This window comes from Eschrichtius robustus, chromosome 2 (assembly GCF_028021215.1).
Source record: "Eschrichtius robustus isolate mEscRob2 chromosome 2, mEscRob2.pri, whole genome shotgun sequence".
NCBI classification, from domain to species: Eukaryota; Metazoa; Chordata; class Mammalia; order Artiodactyla; family Eschrichtiidae; genus Eschrichtius; species Eschrichtius robustus.
Genome location: NC_090825.1, coordinates 130,881,716 through 130,903,984, shown reverse-complemented (window position 1 = coordinate 130,903,984; position 22,269 = coordinate 130,881,716). Strand labels below are relative to the sequence as shown.

Below are 22,269 nucleotides of genomic sequence, written 5' to 3'. Positions count from 1 at the left end.
GGCAGTCCCTTAATCTCCATGAGCCTATGGAGAAGGAATTTCTCCATAAAAGGGGGCCAATTACCACCCACCTCAAGGGCACTGTGAGATAAGAATAAAGAAGTGTTCTGTAAAGTCTTAAGGGCTATCCCAAAGGCAGTACCAACCCTTCCAATCTAAGGACTTGATGAGTAGACTAGACTCCAGGAGTAATCAGAGGATGGCGGCTTAGAATCCTCAGCTCTGGCAGGCCTCCTTGGGCAGTGTCCCGCCTTAGGGCAATAGAGTACAAACCCAGGAGTACAAACCAGCTGCCTCCCTGGTACCTGAAACAGGCCCCTCCCAGCCTGTGGAGACTTGGCTCAGGGCTGCTGGATGCTACAGTGATGGGGGAGAAAGGCTGGATTCCCTGGATCCACCCAGTCTTCAAAACCTCAGTCATCAGGAATCTGATCACCTTACCTGAGGCCCAATCCAAGGTCTGCTGCTCAACCCAGCCCTCCTATGAAGGGCTAGTGATTTGCCTAGAACGCAGCCCCATTCTATAGGCTGAAAAACTGAGGCAAAGATTTGGGTGTGGGGGAAGAAGGAAAAAAATGACACCAGGCTCCCACAAACCTCAGACCTGCTAAGAAATGAGATTCTTGCCACAAAAGCCGCCTGGTGTGAAGCATGTGTCCCTGCACTAGGGGGACAGCACTGCTTGACACACTAATCAATTATTTAGAGATTTCTAAGTTCTGACCTCACCCAGTCCAACCCATGTTCCTTTCTGCACTCACTCTGGCCCTGCTGGTCTTTTTCCCATTGCTGGCCAGCTTCCACTAGGGATGTGCTGTGGCCTTTGGGGTACCCCAGGACAAACCCAAGTGGAGGGCTCTGCCCACCCCTCCCGGGTTTCCTCTTTGTACTTTGGCTAGTCGCAAACCCAAGCAGTAAGCTCTTGGAAACCAGCCGAGAGTGATGGAAAGAGCACTGAACCGGGCATCGGAGTGCCTGTATTTTAAACAATGCACCCCTGTGCAACAGCCTCGGTCAGTAGCTTCCCCTGCGTGGGCCTGCTTCCCTCAGCAAAAGGGTGGTATGCGTGCCCATGTGCACAGGGTACGTGTGAATTCTGGCCGGGCTCAGCAGTCTCAGATCAACTCCAGGTGCCTGCAGGGTGCAGTGGAGGAGCAGGGGCCTCGGGTAGAGAGCGGGTGTGCGCGTCTGCCAGGCAGCAATGTAGTACTGGCCAGCTCCTTAACCTTTCTCACCAGGAAAATGTAACCTTCCTTACCAAGGCTGCTCTGAGGGTTATAAGCAACTTTGAAAGCCTATGTTTTTAAGTGGGGGAAAAAATTTGGCTCACAAAGTATCATGATCCCATTTTTTTTTAAAGGTGTGTATCTATACAAAATATACATATGTGTGTGTCTGTGTGTGTGTGTGACTCACAAAGAAAAATCTAGAAATGTGCTGTCCAATACAGTAGTCACTAGCCACATGTGGATACTGAACACATGGAACGTGGCTAGTCTGAATTGAGAAGTACTTTAAGTGTAGAAGACATACCAGATTTCAAAGACTTAGTAGAAACAATAGTTTTTTATACTGACTATATGCTGAAATGATAATATTGTGATTATCCTGGGTTATATTATTTAAGTTGATTTCACCTGTCTTTACTTTTTAAAAATATGGTTACTAGAAAATTTTTAATTGTATACATGGCTTGCATTGTATTTCTATTAGGCAGCACTGATCTAAAAGGATATGGTTGCTTACTAGTATTTCTGGTGGCTGGTGGAACAGATTATGAAGGGATTTGTTTTCTCTTTGCTAAAACACATTTGGACGTTTTTTCTACAATGAACTGGTGCTGCTTGAATAAGTTGAAAAGATTTCCCCTTCGAAAGAAGTTAAAAGACCGAACACAACGACTTCCCTGGTGGGTCCAGTGGTTAAGAATCCGCCTTCCAATGCAAGGGACGCAGGTTTGACCCCTGGTCAGGGAACTAAGATCCCACATGCCGCAGGGCAACTAAGCCCGCACACTGCAACTACTGAGCCCGCGCGCTGCAATGAAGAGCCCTAGTGCTGCAACTAAGACCCAATGCAGCCAATAAGTAAGTAAATAAATAAATAAGACCCAACACATAATAGTATTTTCCATCTGCTTTGACAACCCAGAGCCAGAGAGCCTCCCAATGCCAGCAGAGAGCAGCCCCCACCCCTCCCACTGGCCCAGAGGCCATGCCCGAGAAACCACAAGGTCAGCAGGGCTCTTTCCAGCAGGCTGCACGTGGCCTGACAGAGCTGAAGAGGAACATCTCTGAGGGAAGAGGGGCCAGGGTTCCCCAGCAGGACCAGAAGTTCCAGGGCCTGGCTCACACTCACTGAGGGTGGCCAGGGCAGGCAGAGCTGGGACCTCCAGGCTGGGCCACTGGGGCCCACACAGATTCCTGCTGTCTGAAGATTTGTGTGGGTCCTCTCTCCCCCAGAAAGTTTTTCAGGTGAGATACGTATACTTCTGTGGTCTGGGAGAATGCAAAGCCAGACGGTAAGTCAGTCTGCCGTGAGCTGGAATCCCAGCTGCTAACAAACTACTATGCAGCCTTGAGCAAATTACTGAACCTCTCCGAACTCCTATTTTCTGGTCTGTAAAATGAGGATCATGACTGTAGCAGCTGGATCCCACAGGGATGTGAAAATGAACCAAGATCATGAACAAGATGTGTGTGATGGATCAGAAGTTTGTTAATCACGGGAGACGTGGAAGCTCTCAGGCAGTCTGGCATGGCTCCCTGGGGCATCTGGCTTCAACAAGGCAAGCTACCCATGAGGCAGGTTCTAGGACACCTGGCTAAGCCCAGGGACAAGATAAAGGCACATCAGCAATGGATGAGCAATGCACTCATGGGCATGGGATCCAATCCCTTCATACAAGTCGTGAGAAATGAATGTCCAGCCAGGAGAAATGTGAGAGCGGGGCTGAAATCAGAACATGGATCTCCAGACTTCCAGCTCTGGCAGCTTGCTCTGACCCCACCCTGAAGTTCTTACCTGAAAGTTTCCAATAAGAAGTCAGGAATGGAAAACTGTGACCAAGAGAGCCCATGTCGGGCTCATTCCCTGTCTCCAGGCCTCCCTGTGCCTGACGCCATGCTGTTTCACCCACACGCTCCCTCCACCTCCACCCCGGAGCATGGAACCTGGGAGAGGCCAGGGGAAGCAGAGAAAACACTCATACTCCTCCTGGCTCTGGGGCTAAGAGACCCAGATCCAGGGGGAATATACCTGCCTGCCTCAGGCCACCCTTCTGATTAATGGACACAATACAACTGATCTGACTTCTGGACAGTACGAGAAGAGAGGAGGAAGTAAAAAATAGCAATCAGAAGACGTCCTCTTTAAGTGGCCTAGTCTGGAGGAGGGGGGACAGGACAGGGCACTAAGTTAGTTGGATGGCCCAAGTCACTATGCCATCGTCTGTTCCTTTCCATCTCTTTCCTGGATGCCTGCCGAAGTCTCCGAGGGGCCTCCCTGCAACTCACCGGGCGTCTTCCCGCCCCGACCCCAGTCCACTCTCCACAGAGTGGACAAACCCTAAAGCAGAAGCCAGATCATGTCACCTCCTTCCTTGCCTTTAGAACAGCAGCCAAACTCCCTAAGCTGGCCTCCGAAAGCCTCCCGTGTCAGCTGCTTGGAGAACTCTGAATTCATCACCACCTAGTACCTGCTGCTCCTCCAGGCGAGCGTGCTCATCAGCAGACTGCTCACCAACCCCGTCCTGGCTCACCCTCAGAGGTATTCCCTGACACCCGGATTGAAGCTACCCTCACCCACACAACCCCCAACACTTCTCTATTAGCTTGTTTCTTTCACAGCACTCACCACTATCAGAAACTGCCAAGTAGTACTAGAGATGGTGGCAAACCGACATTCCTCCCATTGAAAAGCAGGGCCCATGTCCCCTCCCCTTCATTCTCAGCAGGGTCTGTGACCTCTACCAACATAACATGCCAAAAGTGATATTGTGCCAGTGCTCAGGCCCAGGACCTTAAAATACTGACCACACCTACTTCCTGTCTCTTGGAACAGCTCTCCGGGAGCCCCAAGCCACTATGTAGTAAGTCCTACTACTCTGAAATCACCATGCTGGAGAAGGCACCTGAAGGCACTCCAGTTCTAGCTGAACCCAGCCATCCCTGTCAAGGTTCCAAACATGTGAGTGAAGCTGTGGTGGGCCCTGTATGTAGACCAGGACCTGCCTGCCACCTCTATCACTACCACAAAGAAAAGAAGAATCACCTGGCTGAGCCCTGTCCAAATCCTGCCCCATAAATCAGTGAATAAAAGGGCTGTTTTTGATATAACTAGTAGCCTCCCTTTCCCCGCCCCGCAACCCCCCCCAGTGAAGATGGCCATGTGTCCTGCCCCCCATCCACCATACATGGTGGGGTATCGCTCCAGGACCTTGCTTCAGACATGTAAGCTCCCCATCCATTAAACCACTGATGACTCTGCTGCTGACTCCGGGATCTTTCTTCAGTCTTGAAGCTGGGCAACAGAGGCCTTGGAGGCCTGCAGGGTGCCGCCCAACAACCAGCAAAGAAATAAAGATCTGTGACAGGCTAGTTAATCTTCAGTCTTAGCAAACACCAAAATCACAACTAACTGCTGAACTACCATCGACAAAAAAGACCAAAAACAAACAAGCAAGCAAACAAAAAACCACGCTGGAACTTACCAAAAAAGATACCCTACATCCAAAGACAAAGAAGCCACAACGAGATGGTAGGAGGGGTACAATCACGACACAATCAAATCCCATACCTGCCAGGTGGGTGACTCATAAACTGGAAAACAATTATACCACAGGAGTTCTGCCGTAAGAGTGAAAGTCCTGAGCCCCACGTCAGGCTTCGCAGCCTGGGAGTCCGGCAATGGGAGGAGCCCCCAGAGAACATGGCTTTGAAGGCCAGCGGGGTTTGATCTCAGGATTCCATGGGGCTGGAGGAAATAGAAACTCCACTCTTGGAGGGCGCACAAAAGGTCGCATGCGTACCAGGATCCAGGCTGTTTTTGGGGTGATTTGTTAGGCAGCAATAGATAACCAGAACTACCTTGCTGGTTTACGTTGTCATCCCACTAGAATGTAAACTATGAGGGCAGGCCCCTTCTGTCTTATTCCCATCAGTATTCCCATGGTCTAACACTTAGTAGGTTACTGAAATAAATGTGTTAAATGAATGATTTTCACTTTGGTGGCAGCCAAGTTAGTTCCTTCCAGGCAAACAAAGGTTAGGCTCAAGCCCTGGTGCTTCTCTAGATAAGCCTGAGGACTCTGAATACTCAAGACAATCTCTCTAGGGGAATTCCCTGGCGGTCCAGTGGTTAGGACTCCACGCTTCCACTGCAGGGAGCACGGGTTCAATCCCTGGTCAGGCAACTAAGATCCCGCATACTACGTGGCCAACCCCCCCGCTCCCCCCCCCCCGCCAAAAACAGAGACTCTAAATGAAATAGTCCTGGGCTATAGTGCTCAGTTTGGCTCAAATAAACCTCTTAAAAACAAAAAACAAAAAACCACAATCTCTCAAGATGGGCTGGCTTCCCCTCTCACTGAACTAGTTGATACTTCGACGCTGGCCTCCACCAGTCCTAGGCTCTAAATCTCAGGGCCAGAAGGGGGTTCTCAGCAACTGCCCAAACTAACCAGGTACAGAACCTCCTCAACAACATTCCTGCCAAGGAATGAGCCACCACTTTTTGCACACTGCTGGGGGCACTCAACAACTTTCTGGGGCAGTTCACCTCGGCCCAGAACTTCCCAGAAGCCTAGGGCAGAATGCCCCATGCCTAGGTAGAAGAATCCCACAGCCTTGGCCAACTTCTTGGGGATGACACTCTAAAGCTGGTCCAATCAGGTGGGGAAAAGCAATCCCCATTAGATAAAATCTTTCTCAAACTAGTCTTGACCTCTGATTTGATACATAGAACTTAATCCTAGTGGGAAAGGACCTTGAAAGGTCTTCTGGCTCGACCACTTTCATTTACAGAAAAGGGAAAGAAGTCCAAAGAGGTTCAGTCAGTCACCCAAGGTGTCTTAGCAATTGAGCCAAACATCTGGGACTAGAAGGCTGGTCCCAAATTCTCCTGCCCAGAGTTCTCTGTCCTAGGGCTCACACCCGTGGAGAAGCCTCTTTCCAGTGCCTGTTGCCCCAGAGAGAATTCAGCGCTCCAATGAGCCTTAGTTCCACTGCCCAAAGAGCAGGATCATGATGCACAAGGCCTCTAGCCAGCATCTCTCCCCTTTCCACCCGAAGCACACTAACATCTGCCTTAGCTGCTCTCATACCTGAAGGGTGTTTGAGCTAGAAAGGGCCTTAGAGATTGCTATCAAGGATGTTACACCCATTTCACAGATGCAGGGAGGGGAGTGAAGTCTCATTGGGGCCTAACATAACCCGCAAGCTCACGCCTTAGCATTCAGACAGCTTTCTACTGCTGCTCTGGGGCCTCAGGCCACAATGCCCAGTGGTGTCCTGTCTCCCCATCACACCTGCTCTCCCTAAGAGAGGTGGGTAAGGAGACCCCTCCAGGGACTGCATGCAATTCCTGCCCTCGGCCTTAAAGTCTTCCCCACCCTTTCCTCTCAAATTCTTCTCGAATAAGGATGTTCTCAGCTTGTGGGCCGGACAGACTGCTGTCCTCTCTCCTTTGTATGATAAAACATACAAAGACTGAGCCCATAGGCCCAATGCAGGCATCCTCGTCTAGAGGGAGCTAGATCCTGACATTGGATAGTAGTCATAAAGGAACAGAGGCCCAGTGTGGCCAGGTCTTCTCATTTTTTTTCACAACAGCTTTACTGATATTATTCACATACCATGCTATTGACCCATTTAAAGTGTACAATTCATTATTGTTTTTTTTTTTTTGGTATATTCAGAGTCTGGCTTTTAAAAGAGGAGGTGCAAATCTCCAGGTTTCCAGATACATTTTCTTGATTTTAAAACACAGATGATTACTTTCAACTGTTTTTAAATGAAGGGTAATCAAACGCTGTCAGCAGGCTGAACTGGAATTGAGGCAGTAAAGGGAGTGGATACCCATTTGTAACTTCTACCTTTCAGGACAAAAGCCCCATCATGGCTTTTGTGTCTTATTTACCCCTGAATTCTGGAGCCTGATATGTAAAAAGTACTCAAAAATTTCGGAATGAACAAATCTAGGAAAGTACTTTGCAAATTTACAGCTGCAGAGCCCTACAGGAAACTGCCATCCAAACTCTTTAAATAATACCACCATGTCAAGGAACCCAGTACCTCCTGTGGCAGCTGAATCTGTCGGGGGCACTACTGAAAGTTACTACTTGACCAGAGCCAAAGTTACTACTTGACCCTCCACCTCCCACTTGCCATCAGAGCTTTACGGGTAGGGCCACTTGAAGCAGATCTGTTCAAATGCTGTAGTTCAGAACAACCGGCATTTCCACCCACCCCAAGCTTTGATTCTCTGGGAAAAATAATCCTGGTTTCTTCAACCATCCCCCCCTCTTCACAGTAAGGTGCATGCGTCCCAGTGAGCAGCCACCTCTTGTGCGTTCCTGATTTCCCGTCTCCCTCCCACACTCCCTGGAAGCAGCATCCAGCCTCCCACACCCAGCCATGTCCAAACTCCACCCCTACACTCGGCTCCACTTTGGACAAAACCTAAACTGGGCTATTCCATCCACATAATTGGCCTCTCTTTCTTGTATCACTGTAAAGATATATAAAGAACAGGAAAAGCGCAGACCTCCACTCCCCCAAGCAAACCCAAAGCTGCAGAAAGATACCAAACATGGAGAAGGAAGGTCTCACTTCAAAGCACCTGAGGGGCTTCCCTGGTGGCGCAGTGGTTAGGAATCCTCCTGCCAATGCAGGGGACACGGGTTCGAGCCCTGGTCCGGAAAGAGCCCACATGCCGTGGAGCAACTAAGTCCGTGCTCCACAACTACTGAGTCTGCGCTCTAGAGCCCGCGAGCCACAACTACTGAGCCCGTGTGCCACAACTACTGAAGCCCGCGTGCCTAGAGCCTGTGCTCTGCAAGGAGAGAAGCCATGGCAATGAGAAGCCTGCGCACCGTAACCGAGTAGCCCCCGCTCGCCACAACTAGAGAAAGCCCGCGCGCAGCAAAGAAGACCCAACGCAGACAAAAATAAATAAATAAAATAAATTAAAAAAAAAAAAAAAAGCACCTGAGCTGGTCTCTCACAGACATTCTACCACTAGGGCACTCCCAAGTGCCACAATATGGGCTTCTCATGCAGGATTATAGCCCCAGTGATTCCTTAAATTCCCCTTCACTATGGAGTTGTTTAACAGCCTAGGGCAAGGTGGGAAGAACTGGCTCTAAGTGACATGGGCTGCTTTCCTGTGTATGCTCGGGACCAAACAGCAGCGATAAGGGGCAGAGAGGACCCAGGAAGACAGAGGAAGCCTGGCTTTAGCACTTGAGCTCTATTAGCAAATTGAAGACCTCGAAAGAAGAACCACCTTCAAATTCAAGACCTCGAAAGAAGAACCACCAACACTCTTACGATTATCACTTATTATTTGCCAGGCTCTGGCTGAGCACTCACCTTCCCCTAGCTCACATTCACAGTGATCCTACGACGTGCTTACTCCAGATATAACTCCATTTTACTGAAGCCCAGAAGTTACCAACCTTTCCAAGGGCACTCACTTGGTAGGTGGCTGGGCTAACTCAAACTGGATGACTAACTCCGAAGTCGACATTTTACCACCCAATGCTATTTCTTCCTCCAGAGGAGTGAAAACAAAATCGGAGTAGATCCAAGAGACATGGGTTCAAGTTTCAGCCTTGCCTTGAACTGACTGTGATCTTGAGCAACTCTATTTCCTTTCTGGGCCTGAAGTACCTAACCTGTAAATCAATGGTTTAGATTCAATGACCTCTGGGGTCCCTTTCAGCTCTAAATACTCCTTCTCCTCTGAAAGGAGAGAAAGGAAATCCAAGCCCCTGAGGGCACAGCAATGGGAACAGAGTTGATAAATGGGCATTGGTCAGGGTAAGCCTGGCTCTCTGAAGCCCAGTATTCTCAGGAACTCACTACAGCAGCCCATCTATGGGCAAATGCAAACCCACTGTTAGCACAGGTGTAAAAATGGCTGAATTCAGCTGAAGGGAGGTAGCTCTGATGGGAAGGAAACCTTGTGCACGTAGCTATCTCTGGAAAAGCCCACAGAGCCAAGCTGCAGAGAGGCTGGTGGCAGGCAGCCTAGATGTGGACCTAGAAGTCCCACCACATGGGTGCTTTCCCTGGTGGAGGTGGGGATTCCCGTATGGAAGCCTGTCCCCCTACCAGGGCCGCCTCCTCTTTCCACCTAAACAGCTGCAGCAGCACAAGCAGGCTGGGGCTCTTGGCTTAAGCATGGACTCAGCCTAGGCCAGTCCATCAGCAATTGTGATTCTCCCAGGAACTGAAACGCATTCCAGATAATCTGGCCTTCTGAAAGGTCAGAGAAATCCCATACACTGGAGCTGCTCCCTACCCCTGAAGGATGACAGCTGATAACTGTCCTAGACATACACTTCAGGAATGACTCGGAAGTCTACTCCCTTTGTAATCCAGGAACCTTGCCCCAAAGGATCAGACAGGAAACCCCAAATCATCTATTGTTAACCTAAGAGGTTCTGACACGTGGCAAAAGCAATCTTTCAAAAGCAAAAATCTGACCATGCCACTCCCTCACTTAAAATCTTCAAAAGCTCCCTACTGCCTTCCAGTTAAAATGAGAATTTATACTACAGCCACAGGGAGTTACTCAGTTCTCTGAACCTCATGGCCTTTCCTCAACCAAGACAGCTCTCTTTCCAGGCCTTTGCTCAGATAAGTCCTACCTGTCCTTTCCATTTCAGGTTAGCCACTGCTTCCTCCAGAAAGACTTCTCTGACCTAGACTGAACTGGGTGCTCCCTGCTGCACTCCCAAAGAATCCCACAGCTTTCTTACACAGCACTTTCCATTATGGATTGTGAGTGTGTGTGTTCTTTGTCAACACAGATTTTTATTATTCACTGTGGTATTCCTCTATGCCAGACTCAAAATGTGAATGATGCTGTTAAAAGTATGAAATTCATTCATTCATTCATTAAATGTTCACTGAGCTGCCTACTATGTGCCAGGCATGCTTAGGTGCTAGGGATAAAGCAGTGGTCAAACACCAAAGACCCTCATCCAATGGTGATAAAAGCTAAGAAGAAAAATGAAGCAGGGTAAAGGGATGGGGATAGACAGTATGGGGTGCAGGCTTGCTATTTAATATAGGGTGGTCGGGGAAGGCCTCTCCATCTCAATGAATGGAACAGGAACCTGAAGAAAGTGAGGGTGTGGCCCATGCGGCTATCTGGGGGAAGAGCATCACAGAACAAAAGCCCTGAAGCAGGAGGGTGCACAACATGCTCCAGGAAAAGCAAGGACCAATGTTGTTGGAAGGGGAAAGTGGTAAAAGATGAAGTCAGAGCTGAGGGTCAGGGCAAGGGGACGTCTGGGGAGCCAGATCAAGAAGAAACTCTAAGGACTCTGAATTTTACTCCGCTATAGAAGCCATGAGAGGACTTTAAGCAGGAGTGACAGGAGACCAGTTCAGAGGTTCCTGCAACCTTCTAGCTGAGTAGTAATGGTATGTGGACCAGACTGGCAGCCAAGGAGGCGGTAAAAAGAAAGCATTTAGCTTTGGTCACAGTTTTTCGGAGCCAAAAAGGATGTACTTGTAAATTAGATGTAAGGTGACAGAGAAATAGAGGTGCCAAGAATGACCCCAAGGTTTTTAGTCTGAGCAATTAGAAGGACAGAGCTGCTTATTAATCTCTCCTGAGTCTCACTTTCCTCATCTGTGAAGTGGGGATAAAAAGAGCACCTGCTGAGCAGGTTACACAGGATAATTGCAATATCACTATTACTTATAGTGGGGTTATCAGGAGCTTCAATAAGCTAGGGTATGTGGAAAGGAGAGCAAAAACCAGAGCTCAGGTGGACCATGCATCCAGATGGCTCCTGGCAACTGTGGGACTGAATTCAGTTCCTCTGAAAAGCTTAGAACTTCATTTTAAAGGAAGGAAGAGAAAAGGCTACCTGGAGTTGCTGGAATGTATGTTCAGACGGGAAGGTGGTTACCACAACAAGCTTGGAGGGTTATTACAAAGTACCCTGTACACAGGCCTCCGATGGAGGGGCCATCTGGGTTTACCAATAATACCTCAAATTGAGGTGGTAAAACCCCTCACTGTAGGTCAGATTTATGTGGCCGGCTTTACAAAATTCATCATAAAAGCCCACATACCTCACCTTCCACACCGGCTTTGCCAGTCCAAAGGCGCAGTCAAAGGAAAAGTGCCACATCAAGACTGTCCCTTTGATTCTGGGAAAGTCCCTCATGGAGATACCCTAGACTATCCGCCACGAAAAATTGGCCAGTTGGCCCTGGTAACTATTACATAGCACTGCTTGACAATGAAGTTAACTCCAGATTATCCATCCTCACTTAGGAAAGGCATGGATAACCCCTCAGAATGGGTAATTACCTCAAACTACATATACAGTTGACCCTCAATAACACGGGGTTAGGGCGCCAACCCCCAGCTCAGTGGAAAATCCATGTGTAACGTTATGGGTTGTGCGGGCTCTATCTGCTGTGCCTCCCTATCTGCGGTTCTGCATGAGCGTGGACTCAACCAACAGTGGAGAGTGTAGGACTGAAGTATTTATTGAAAACAATCCACACGAGTGGACCCATGCACTCGTGTTGTTCAAGGGTCAACTGAACCTGGCTTTGGAATGCATCTTCTGGAATCTAAACCACTTACATCTATCTGTGTGGGACATTTTAAGTCATGAACTGGGCTACCCCAAAACAAGGTATCAATTTGATCCTCAAAACAACCTCAGCATAGGGGTTAGTCCCATTCTGGGAACAAGAAAAACAGCATGTTCTGATTTAAATCCCATCACCTACCCCTTTGCTCCTTCACCTCGCTGTTTCCTGTGCTTTCATTAGCCAGTTATCAAAACTTATTTTCTTTCACAAACCCCCAGCAAGTAAAACTGTCCTCTCTCCTGGCCACTCCCTTAGATCACTCTGGACCAGCCAGGGAGGTTTGTGAGCCCTCTGGAGGCCCCAATACCCTAATTACCCCCTTTTAGGTTGTCTTGGATTTTGCAAACAGGGGCACTCCCATCTGCCAAGCTCTACATGTTAAAGAGGTTTTTGTGGTTTCAGGTCCACTGCTCCGCCTCCTCTCCCTGCCCGACTCCCAAAGAGAGGGAAAGAGTGCTGAGTAACAGCTCTAAAATACTTACTCTAGCCTAGGCCCCACTGCAGACAGGGGTTGGGTCAGCCAAGAGAATCCCCCCTCCACTCCGCCCCCCAACCCTGGAAGGCTCAGAGTTCAGGACTGCTGAGACTACCCCCTACCTGCCAAGGGCCTAGAACCACCTCTAAAGCACCTCTCCCTCCCTAACAGGCACTCATTTCCCGGTTAGGTTAAAACTCAAACTCCCTGCCCAGAACAGGGGGCAGGCAGCTGAAGGTTCCTGGGGAAGGCCTCCTTCCCTTCTCCCCTTCAGAGGGTGTCCTAATTGTGTGCTTTCTTCACAAGAGAAGAAAGTGATTTGAACTACAGGAAAAGAGCTTCAAGCCCTCGTTTATCAAGGCTAACCTAACAGTTCTTTGCCAGAGGTGCACAATATAACCAGCTATGGAGTTTAAAACAAAAAAAAAAACAACCATAATGCCATTATCACCCTTGACAAATAATTCCTTAGTATAATCTAAACTGATCAGTTATCCTCAATTGTCACCAAAATTTCTTCTTATAGCCTGTTTGTTCGAATCAGGATTCAAACAAGATCCACACAATGCATCTGATTGATGTCTCAACTCTTTTCATCCATAACAGTTCCCTCTTTTAAAAATGTTTATTTTTTTAATTGAACGTGATGTACAATATTATGTTACAGGTGGATAATACAGTGAGTCATGATTTTTAAAGGTTATACTCCATTTATAGTTATTATAAAATATTGGCTATATTCCCTGTGTTGTACAATATATCCTTGTAGCTTATTCTATACATAGTAGTTTGTACCTCTTAACCCCCTACCCCTATATTGCCCCTCCCTCCTTCCCTCTCTCCCCACTGGTAACCACTAGTTTGTTCTCTGTATCTGTGAGTCTGTTTCTTTTTGTTATGTTCACTAGTTTGTTGTATTTTTTTGAACGCCACTTATTTATTAACAAGATAACCTGTCTTGTAGAATTTCTCACATTCAGAAATTGGATAACTGCTACCTCATGGTCAATCAATGCGTTCCTCTAACCTCACAGATCTATGGTTCTATTAGGTGTGGGTTCAATTTTTATTTGGTGGAGGCAATTTTCATAGACAGCACTGTGTACTTTCTATTACCACATTCATTGTAAGGCACTTAGTGCCTAGCTGCTACACAGGTTGCTCTGATATGAACCCCCAAGCAACTGGCTTAGGTTCCTGAAGCCAGAAGAGTGTCTCTAGCACTCACAGAACCTGGATGCAAAACTGGAGTTCTTAACCACTATGGCAGATATAAATATACACATTTAAAAAGTTTTGCTTCGTAAAAATTGTGAATTACTGTTGTACACCTGAAACTTACATAATAATAATTTTAAAAAAGGCTCTGCTTTGGTTTCTTTTGTGGGGAAGGGGTTTATCGGAGAAAAAGTGTTTTTTGTTTGTTTATTTATTTATTTATTTGGCTGTGTTGGGTCTTCGTTTCTGTGCGAGGGCTCTCTCTAGTTGCGGCAAGCGGGGGCCACTCTTCATTGCGGTGCACGGGCCTCTCACTATCGTGGCCTCTCTTGTTGCGGAGTACAGGCTCCAGACACGCAGGCTCAGTAGTTGTGGCTCACGGGCCCAGTCGCTCCGCGGCCATGTGGGATCTTCCCAGACCAGGGCTCAAACCCGTGTCCCCTGCATTAGCAGGCAGATTCTCAACCACTGCGCCACCAGGGAAGCCCAAAAAAAGCGTTTTTGATACTAAAAAAAACTTTGAAAACATATTCCAATTCCCTCATTTTACAGATGAAGAAACACAGGTACAGAGAAGTATGGGGGTTGCTAGTGTCCACAATGCTGGACACAAGCAGAATTACAAGTGAAATGAACACTCCTAACAATGGTGATCATTTATTATAGCTAGCACTTATTAGATGCTCTGTACCTGGCATTAAGCTAAAGGTTATGCTAGACATCTTGATTTTCACGACCCTATGAAATAGTTACTACCATTACTCCCGTTTTGAGGATGAAGGAACAATGGTTTAGAGAGGCTGAGTAATTTGCCCAAGATTGCACACCAAGTTAGAAGCAAAGCTGGGACTCAAAATTACATACTGTGTAATTCCACCCAGTCCACTTCTAGTGGTGAGGAAGGAAGGAGCCAGGGTCTGAAGTAGCTCTGACACCGTGAGGTCTTCATGCAATGAAGACTGACTGATCCACATGGATGCCCCGCGGAGTACAACCAGTTGTGGGGTTGGTGGGGGAGGGAAGATGGGAAAGGGCCCAAACCCAGGAAGAAAACTGAGACTGGGAGTGGAGGTTTATTTGGGGCCAGTTCAGTGTGGTGGCAGATTCCTGGGGTTGCCATGGGTTAGCTGGGATTATAACCCTTTTTTATTTTGTGTCACCAGTTAGCTGCACTTCAAAGAGACAGAAAAAAATGATGCCCAGAATATAAATATTCAAGTCTCAGGCCCTGCCCCCGACTTTCCTCTAAAGAGAAATGAAGAAAAAGATCACAGTACTGGTGTTTTCTTACTACACAAAATTAGAAGTGTCAGACAATCAACCCACTGATTCCCTGCTAGGGTTGCTGGAAGCTTGTGGGGATGATATGCTCTCAAGTCTCTACCTACTACATGTACACCAGCCACAGCAAATTTTTAGTTCAGTTAGGCTCGCCTTTCCCCAAACCCTGAGAGCACATGAACACTCCGCCAAAAAGTAATCTTTACAAAAGGCAAATACATTAAAACTTATTTTTAAAACATTCGTCATAACACATTCCAAAGAAAAAACAGCCAATTACTTGGGTCATCAACCTTTAAGATTATCCATACTATGCCCTTCATGTCTGTGGATAAGCAAAAGTCCACTTTTAAGGAGACAGATCCCGTATGTTTCAGGGAGTACTAATATAATACCAGAAAAGGAAAGTACAACACTCTCCAACCCCCTCATTTTACAGGTGGAGAAAACGGAGACCCAGAAAAAGTCCCAGAAAATCCCACAGTTTCAGTCTCTCAGACATGGTACAACAGAAAACACATGCCAGGCACCAAGCTAAATACTTCACACATATCATCACAGTGAATGCTCACAATGGCCACATGCGGCAGATAAATAATTTAATTTCTAGAATACAAATGGAGAGGCTGAGGCACAGAATGGTTAAGTATCCTGCAGGAGGCACAGCTAAGCAAGTGGTTGAGCTGGCATTCGAACCTATGCAGTTTTGACCCCAGAACCTTTGCTATGTATCACTTCTTCAACTAAGACATCTTGCCTCTCTCATACTTAAAGCGCTGTGCCTAAGATAAGGAAAAAATATTTAATGTTTTCAAAATATTCTAGGGGAGGAAAATACAAAAAACCAAAATGCAAATCCCAAGATTTAAAACTACTAAGACACAGAAGCTTAAACCAGACCAGAGAACCCCGCAAGAAAGGGGGGATATAGCAAAACATCTTTTATTACTAGTTACTGCATGTGTCCCTTAAAGAACTAAAATACTAGCATCTGAGCCAAAAGGAGAGCTAAAAATAGGCATTTGCAGCAAGCTTTGGAAAGCTTTTGGCTTGCTTATGAGGCACCCAAAACATATGCATCACAGAACACAAAATTTCCCAAGACCACACTGTCATTGCATTGGTGTCTCATTTAAACTTGTCCAAGCTGTAAATAAAATCAGGGCTGGAAAAGGGCCTTAGTGACCCATGTAAACTTCAAAGAAAGTGCCACCATCTACCCTGACCACAAAATTCTCCCTCAAAAGGCATCCAAGCCCTAACAACTGGCTTAAACAGAGAAGCTACTGAATTCAGAGTTTGTCTGTCAAAGACTATTCTGCAAGTTCAAAACCAATGAGTAGACAAGACACTTTCTTACCTAACAAGCACAGAGTAAATCTACCCGACTCAGAATTTTGCTGTGGGCACTTTAAAGCAAGTTGGCTTTTCTAAGAACTCAGAGGTAAAGGCGAGATGCCAGTCAAGCTGTCCTCTTCCCACGATCAATAACCCCGGTGATGCACCCTATCAAGGACCCCTGGACTTGCACAAAATGCCAGCTCAAGCACCCAATACCACCTGATGTCATGGCTGATTTAAAACCCACAAGGCAGGTTCACCATTAGCTAAGCAGCAGCAGCCAGAGTGAGTAGCCCCATTTAAACTTCTGAGGAGTGCTCTCTCCTGGGCATGATTATACCCCTTTGAGTTTAAAGAGGGGGGAAGGACCAAAGAGTGTCTTAAAGTTGCAATTCCTCCCTCTGTGGGTGGATCAGGAGGGATTTGCAAGAAAATGGAGGTTTCAGCACTGCCCTTTGCATAAGAGGGTTCTGGAAGGAACAGGGGGAAGGGGAGGAGGGCAAAAGGAAGAGAACACGGTTTGAGGTACTATTAGTAAACGCCAAATGTCCCCTCCTCCAAATGAGGCAACCTTAAAAGAAATAAAAATTACAACATGCCATTTTCAGAATTCGCTGTTCTGGTTCCCCTAGGACTACAAGGGATTCTATTCCCTTGAATGTGAAGGCATTAAGCTTCCCTTTCCCCATTTTGATGGTTTAAACCAGTCAGCCTCAACCAGCGCTACAGAAGAGGAGGAGTTTTGAAAAAGCAATACGGCTATGGCCACAGGCCATCGTTATAGCTCCAAGCGTGTTTTAACACCGATCCACTACAAAAAGACCCTGAACCAAAGAATCCAGCCCCACTGTGCCTCTACGCGCCGGCAAAGGGAGCAGGGCGGGCGCGCCCCCTACCAAAGCCGACGATCTATTTTTGGCAAAGGAAGGCCGAGCCGAACCTCCATATTCTGCACCGCCTCTCTCCCCCCAGCGCCACTGACAACGCTCTGCGGGGACTTCCCACCTTCCCCAAGGGGCCGGGTCCAAAAGGACCCAAAGCCGAGGAGGGAGAGGGAGGGCGCGGGGAGCGCCAGTCGGCGGTCACATGCCACTCGCCGCGCGGGGTGGCACCACGTTGTCCCGGCTGCGGAGGAATGCCGGGAAGGAGGAACGCGCACTCACACCCGCGCACACGCACACTCCCGGCCGCGCCGCCCGCCCGCACCCGCCTTCCACCCCGAACGCCGAGGCGGGCCCCGAACGCCTAGGCCGAGCGGTCGCGACCAGCCCGCGGGTCGGCGGCGCGGCGCAAGGCGCCCAACTGTCACCCGCCCGCCCTCCCGGCCCTGCCACTCCCTCCCCCGCCGCCACACGCCCCTCGCGTCGCCGCATGCCCCCTTACTCGCCTCACATTTCCCCCTCACTGGATGCCCCGCACGCTCTCCCTTCGGCTCCCTCTCAAGACGGAAGGTCCCCGGGAACAGGGAGGGAAAGCACCGAATTCAATGACACGTTGGGTTTCCTCTTCTCCCCATTCTGCCCGTAACCGACCCCTGAACCCATCGCCAATGGCCATTCTACCGCCTAACACTATCTACTCGAGAACAAAACTTGTTAACTTTTAAATCCCGAATCCCTGTGGTCGGTACGAACTCATCGCCGGACGTTTTGCTGCCTATGACATATACTCATTAAACATTTACAACATGGGGACGATCGCAACGCTACCAAAACGAGGAGCATGTGGCGGGGTGGTAAGAGGGGGCTTCCCCAGGAAGGTTCAGGCTGGAAACCGTCTCTTACACTAACATGCGGTAGGGGGAGAGGGCCCTTTTCACCGAAACCAGCGCCCACCCTCTCCCCGCGAGGTAGGCCCGGACCACGCCGTTGCCCACTAACCGCTGCGGCCCAGGCGGTGGCCGTAGCCTCCCGGAGGCCGGGCCCTCTGGCAGGGGCAGGTTCCTGAGTGTGCTGGGGAACAGGGCACGGCGACCCGAATGAGCCAGGAGATAATAAAAAAAAAAATCCCGAGTCACCACGACCAGTGGCGGACCCCCGGGCCCTGGAGGCCGCTGGGGGAGGGGACGCCTATGTCCCCGGAAGAGGCCCCGGACCCAGGATACCAAGCAGAAAGACCCACCTGGAGGAGGCTGTCCGTTCACGGTGGCCAGGACCGGCGGCAACGCATTCTTAGTCCACGGGTTCACCTTGGGCGGAGGGGCCTCCACGAAGTCTCGGCGCCCGGCGACCGCGGCTCCGGCAGCTCCTCCGCCAGCGGCCGGCTCGCCGCCGCCGCCCTCCTCCCCGTCGCTGACGGCCGGGCCCTCGGCGCCAGGCGGCTGCGGCGGCCGCGGGCTCTCGCGCTCCAGCTGCCCTGTGCCCTCCTTGTGTGGCTTGGCGCAGGGCGGCCGAGGTCTCCGGGCGCCGCCGTCCGGCTCCCCCCCTCCGACGTCGTTCGCCCCGGGCTCGCCCTTGCCCTCGGACGACGGCGGCGGCTTCTTCCTCACCAGCCCCCCGTGCTCTTCGGCCTGCAAGAGTGGGGCGCCCCCCGGCAGCAGCGGCTCCACCTGAGTGGCCATCTGCGCGCCCGCCCCCCCGGAGAAGCCGGGCGCGCCCGAGGCTGCCTCCCCCGCCTCGAACTTGGCTCTCCGAGCGCCCGCGACGCCTTCCTCCGGGGCGCTGGGCCCCAGTCCCGGCGGAGAAAGGTCGGGGTTCACGCTAGGCGCGGCCCCCCTCCGGGTCGGATGCAGCCGCCGTAGATCCAAGGCCCGCTGGCCGGGCGGGGGGGGGGACGAAGGCCCCCCACTATGCGGTCCAGGCCTCCTCGGCGCGCGTCCCCCCCCGCCCGTTCCTCGCAAGGCGTCCCCACCCCGAGCCTGGCAGGCTTCTCGTCCCGTCCCTCCCTCCCCCCCGCCGCCGGGGCGGCCCGGGCTTCCCGGCTCGGGGGCTGCAGCAATATGGACGGACGGGGGAGAGGCGCGGCGAGCCGAGCTGACCACGCGATCCGCGGCAGGCGGCGGGCGGGCGCGCGCCTCGCGACGCAGCGGGCAAGGGGAGGGGAAGGCGCAACGGGGCCGCGCCCGCCGGGGCCGGCAGTGGGCGACGGGAGGGCGGAGGCGGCGGGAGCGCGCGCGCAGGGCCTCGCAGCCCCGCCCCTTTCCCCGCCCCTCGCCTCCGATTCCTCGGCGCACCTCGGGGCTGGTGGGTGAGGGGTACTCAGACCGGACGGGGGCGAGCACGTGCCTGATGCAATTCGGGAGCGGCGGGGGGGGCAGCGAGCCGGGCAGGAGAGAAGGGATGGTAAAGAGGGGGAAGTGTCTTAAAGAGCCAGCGCGTGAGAGCGGCCGCAGGTGGAGCACATGGGAGTGGGCCACGCGGCCGGCCGGGCCTGCTCGCGCTCTTTAGGTTGGGTGCTCCAGATTCCGAGGAAGGAGCCATTAATGTCACCCTCCACTTACAGGATGATGGAGGTGGGTGCTCACGGCTCCCTGGCGTCCCGTGGGCCTGCCCCTTCCAGGCCCCGCCTGAGTGACCTTGGGCCAGCCGGCCTCACCTCCGCGGACTGTGCTCGGCTCCTCCCAGGCGGCCCCGGCCGGGACACTGCCCGGAGTTGGATTCGACGCCCGGCCTGGAAGGCGGGCCCTTAACCCTTAGGGGCATTGGGCGCCTACGAAAATGAACGGGGAATTACCAGTAGACCCCCAACCAAGCCAAGCTCCGAAACCGAGTATTTATGGGCAGAAAATGTCTTTTTTCTCAAGTGGATTTCATTTACGAGGCTTGCTTGGGGCGGAGACGAACAAATGCCCGATTGGGACTCTGGAGATCTGAGATTTTATCCTGACCCTGGTTCTGCCCCTTACCAACTCTGCAGCAGTTGGGCCTCAGTTTCCCTAGTGTAAAATGAAGGAATGGTGTATGACAGGAGTTTCAAATTTTAGTGCACATTCAATTATATAAATATTTACTGTAGGGGTTCTAGGAAACAGGGTTCGGAAATAAACCAGACTTACAAGGACCCTATCCTCATGTAATTTACATTCTAAGGTGGAGAAAGAGACAGTAAAACAACTTTAGTGATAAACAAGTGCTTGTCTCATAGGTTAGACTAGATCAGCTACTTTGGATGATGAGGAAAAACCTTGAATGCAGATTCCAAAGCATTTGGAATCAGGCATGGCTGGGATTGGACTCAGAAATCTGCATGTCTAGCAAGACCCCTTGGGTGCTTGTGGTCCCACACTTCACTTGGAGAAGTCCTGGCCTCTGGCTGGCTGTGATCCCACCTGCTTAAGACATAGCAGCCTAAAGTGTTGGCCATCTCCAAAAGAAGGATTAGAACACACAACCTGCTGGATAGAGGATAAAGCTTATTAAAAGGCTTCCTGAAACTGCCCCCAAGAGGTGAGGCCAGTTGTAGGGTTGCTGTAACAAGGACTGCTGGGGGAGGGGTGCTCCTGGGCACAGCCAGGCAATCTGATGTTTAATCCCAACTCTTCCATAACATGGCCTCCACACCTTGGCCAGCTTGCAGCACTTCCCTGGGCCCCCCCTTCCCTGGTGGAAAAATGGGGGTAAATTAAGCTTGACTTGCTTCTACCGTCTCAGCTTTTGTGAGGAGTCAAGTGAGACAATGTCAGTCAAAATGCTGTGTATGTTATAGAGACTGAGGCCAGTGCTTCAAAAGAGATAAGGAAGTTAATGATTAAATGATTAAAGGGATCTTGATGAATTAAAGCAGGATTCTTCATAATTACATTATATATACCCTTAATCAGAAGGTAAATTATTGTACATTGTCACCAGAATGCACTATTTTTTATTTTATTTATTGATAAATATTTCCTGAAGAGGATTCACATTAGAACCTCTCTGAATTTTTTAAAAGGGGACATAATGGTCATTGTTGGTCATTCTTTTCTATATTCCTTTTATTTTTTATTTTACTTTATTTTATTTTTGGCTGCATTGGGTCTTTGTTGCTGTGCACGGGCTTTCTCTAGTTGTGGCGAGCGGGGGCTACTCTTCGGTGCGGTGCGCATGCTTCTCATTTCGGTGGCTTCTCTTGTTGCGGAGCACGGGCTCTAGGCACGCAGGCTTCAGTAGTTGTGGTGCATGGGCTCAGTAGTTGTGGCTCGCGGGCTTAGTTGCTCCGCGGCATGTGCGATCTTCCCGGACTAGGGATCGAAACTGTGTCCCCTGCATTGGCAAGCGAATTCTTAACCACTGCGCCACCAGGGAAGTCCCTCTATATTCCTATAATTGGAGGTAGAGGGGAGAAGTGCCCCCATACACTTTGTGAGGGGACCAGGGCTCTGTGTGGACAAGTAACTTGTTCATGCTACCCAGTACTCAGTCTGAGCTGCACAAGCACCACCTGGCCCTGTGTTCAGGCTGGAGGGGCACTGAGATCTTCACACCCTGGGCCTGCCGTGCCCCAGAGAGGGGCTCCTAAACACTCATGTGCCATTTTACAGATGGGCGAACTGGGGCCAGAGGAGGTAAGAGAAGGTAACCTGCATGAGACCACATCTTAAACTGAGGCTGTTAGAGTGGAAAAAGGAATCTTAATGATTACTCAGTCCCCTTGTTTTTCAGGAAACTGAAGGTCAGAGAAGTCAAGTTCCTTAACCAAGGTCACACAGCTAGTCCATGGCAGAGTCAGGTCTCACACCTGACTCTCCTGATCCTAAATCCAGTAGCTTTTCCTGCTGGAAATGATGGAATTGCAATTTGAATTCAGTTTTTTTAAAATTAATTAATTGATTGATTTTTGGCTGCATTGGGTCTTTGTTGCTACACGCGGGCTTCCTCTAGTTGCAGTGAGTGGGGGCTACTCTTTGTTGTGGTGCGCGGGCTTCTCACTGCGGTGGCTTCTCTTATTACGGAGCACAGGTTTCAGTAGTTGTGGCACGCAGGTTCAGTAGTTGTGGCTTGCGGGCTCTAGAGCACAGGCTCTGTAGTTGTGGTACACGGGCTTAGTTGCTCCGCGGCATGTGGGATCTTCCCGGACCAGGGCTCGAACCCGTGTCCCCTGCATTGGCAGGCGGATTCTTAGCCGCTGCGCCACCAGGGAAGTCCAGTTCTTGTTTTTTTTAATTCCTGACCTACTGTGGCATTCTAT

At 50.2% G+C, this 22,269-nt stretch overlaps 1 protein-coding gene across 2 annotated transcripts in view; it reads right to left on the bottom strand.

The window, feature by feature from the left end:
* Positions 1-19,198, bottom strand: part of LARP1 (La ribonucleoprotein 1, translational regulator) — a 57,159-nt gene extending 37,961 nt beyond the window's left edge. The window contains exon 1 of one of the 2 annotated variants that reach the window (XM_068536267.1): positions 18,286-19,198. In XM_068536267.1, the coding sequence (XP_068392368.1) occupies positions 18,286-18,724 (439 nt within the window). In that variant the 5' untranslated portion in view covers positions 18,725-19,198. The remainder of the gene's footprint in view (positions 1-18,285) is intronic. The other variant, XM_068536266.1, reaches the window with a different exon arrangement.
* Positions 19,199-22,269: the final 3,071 nt, after the last annotated feature.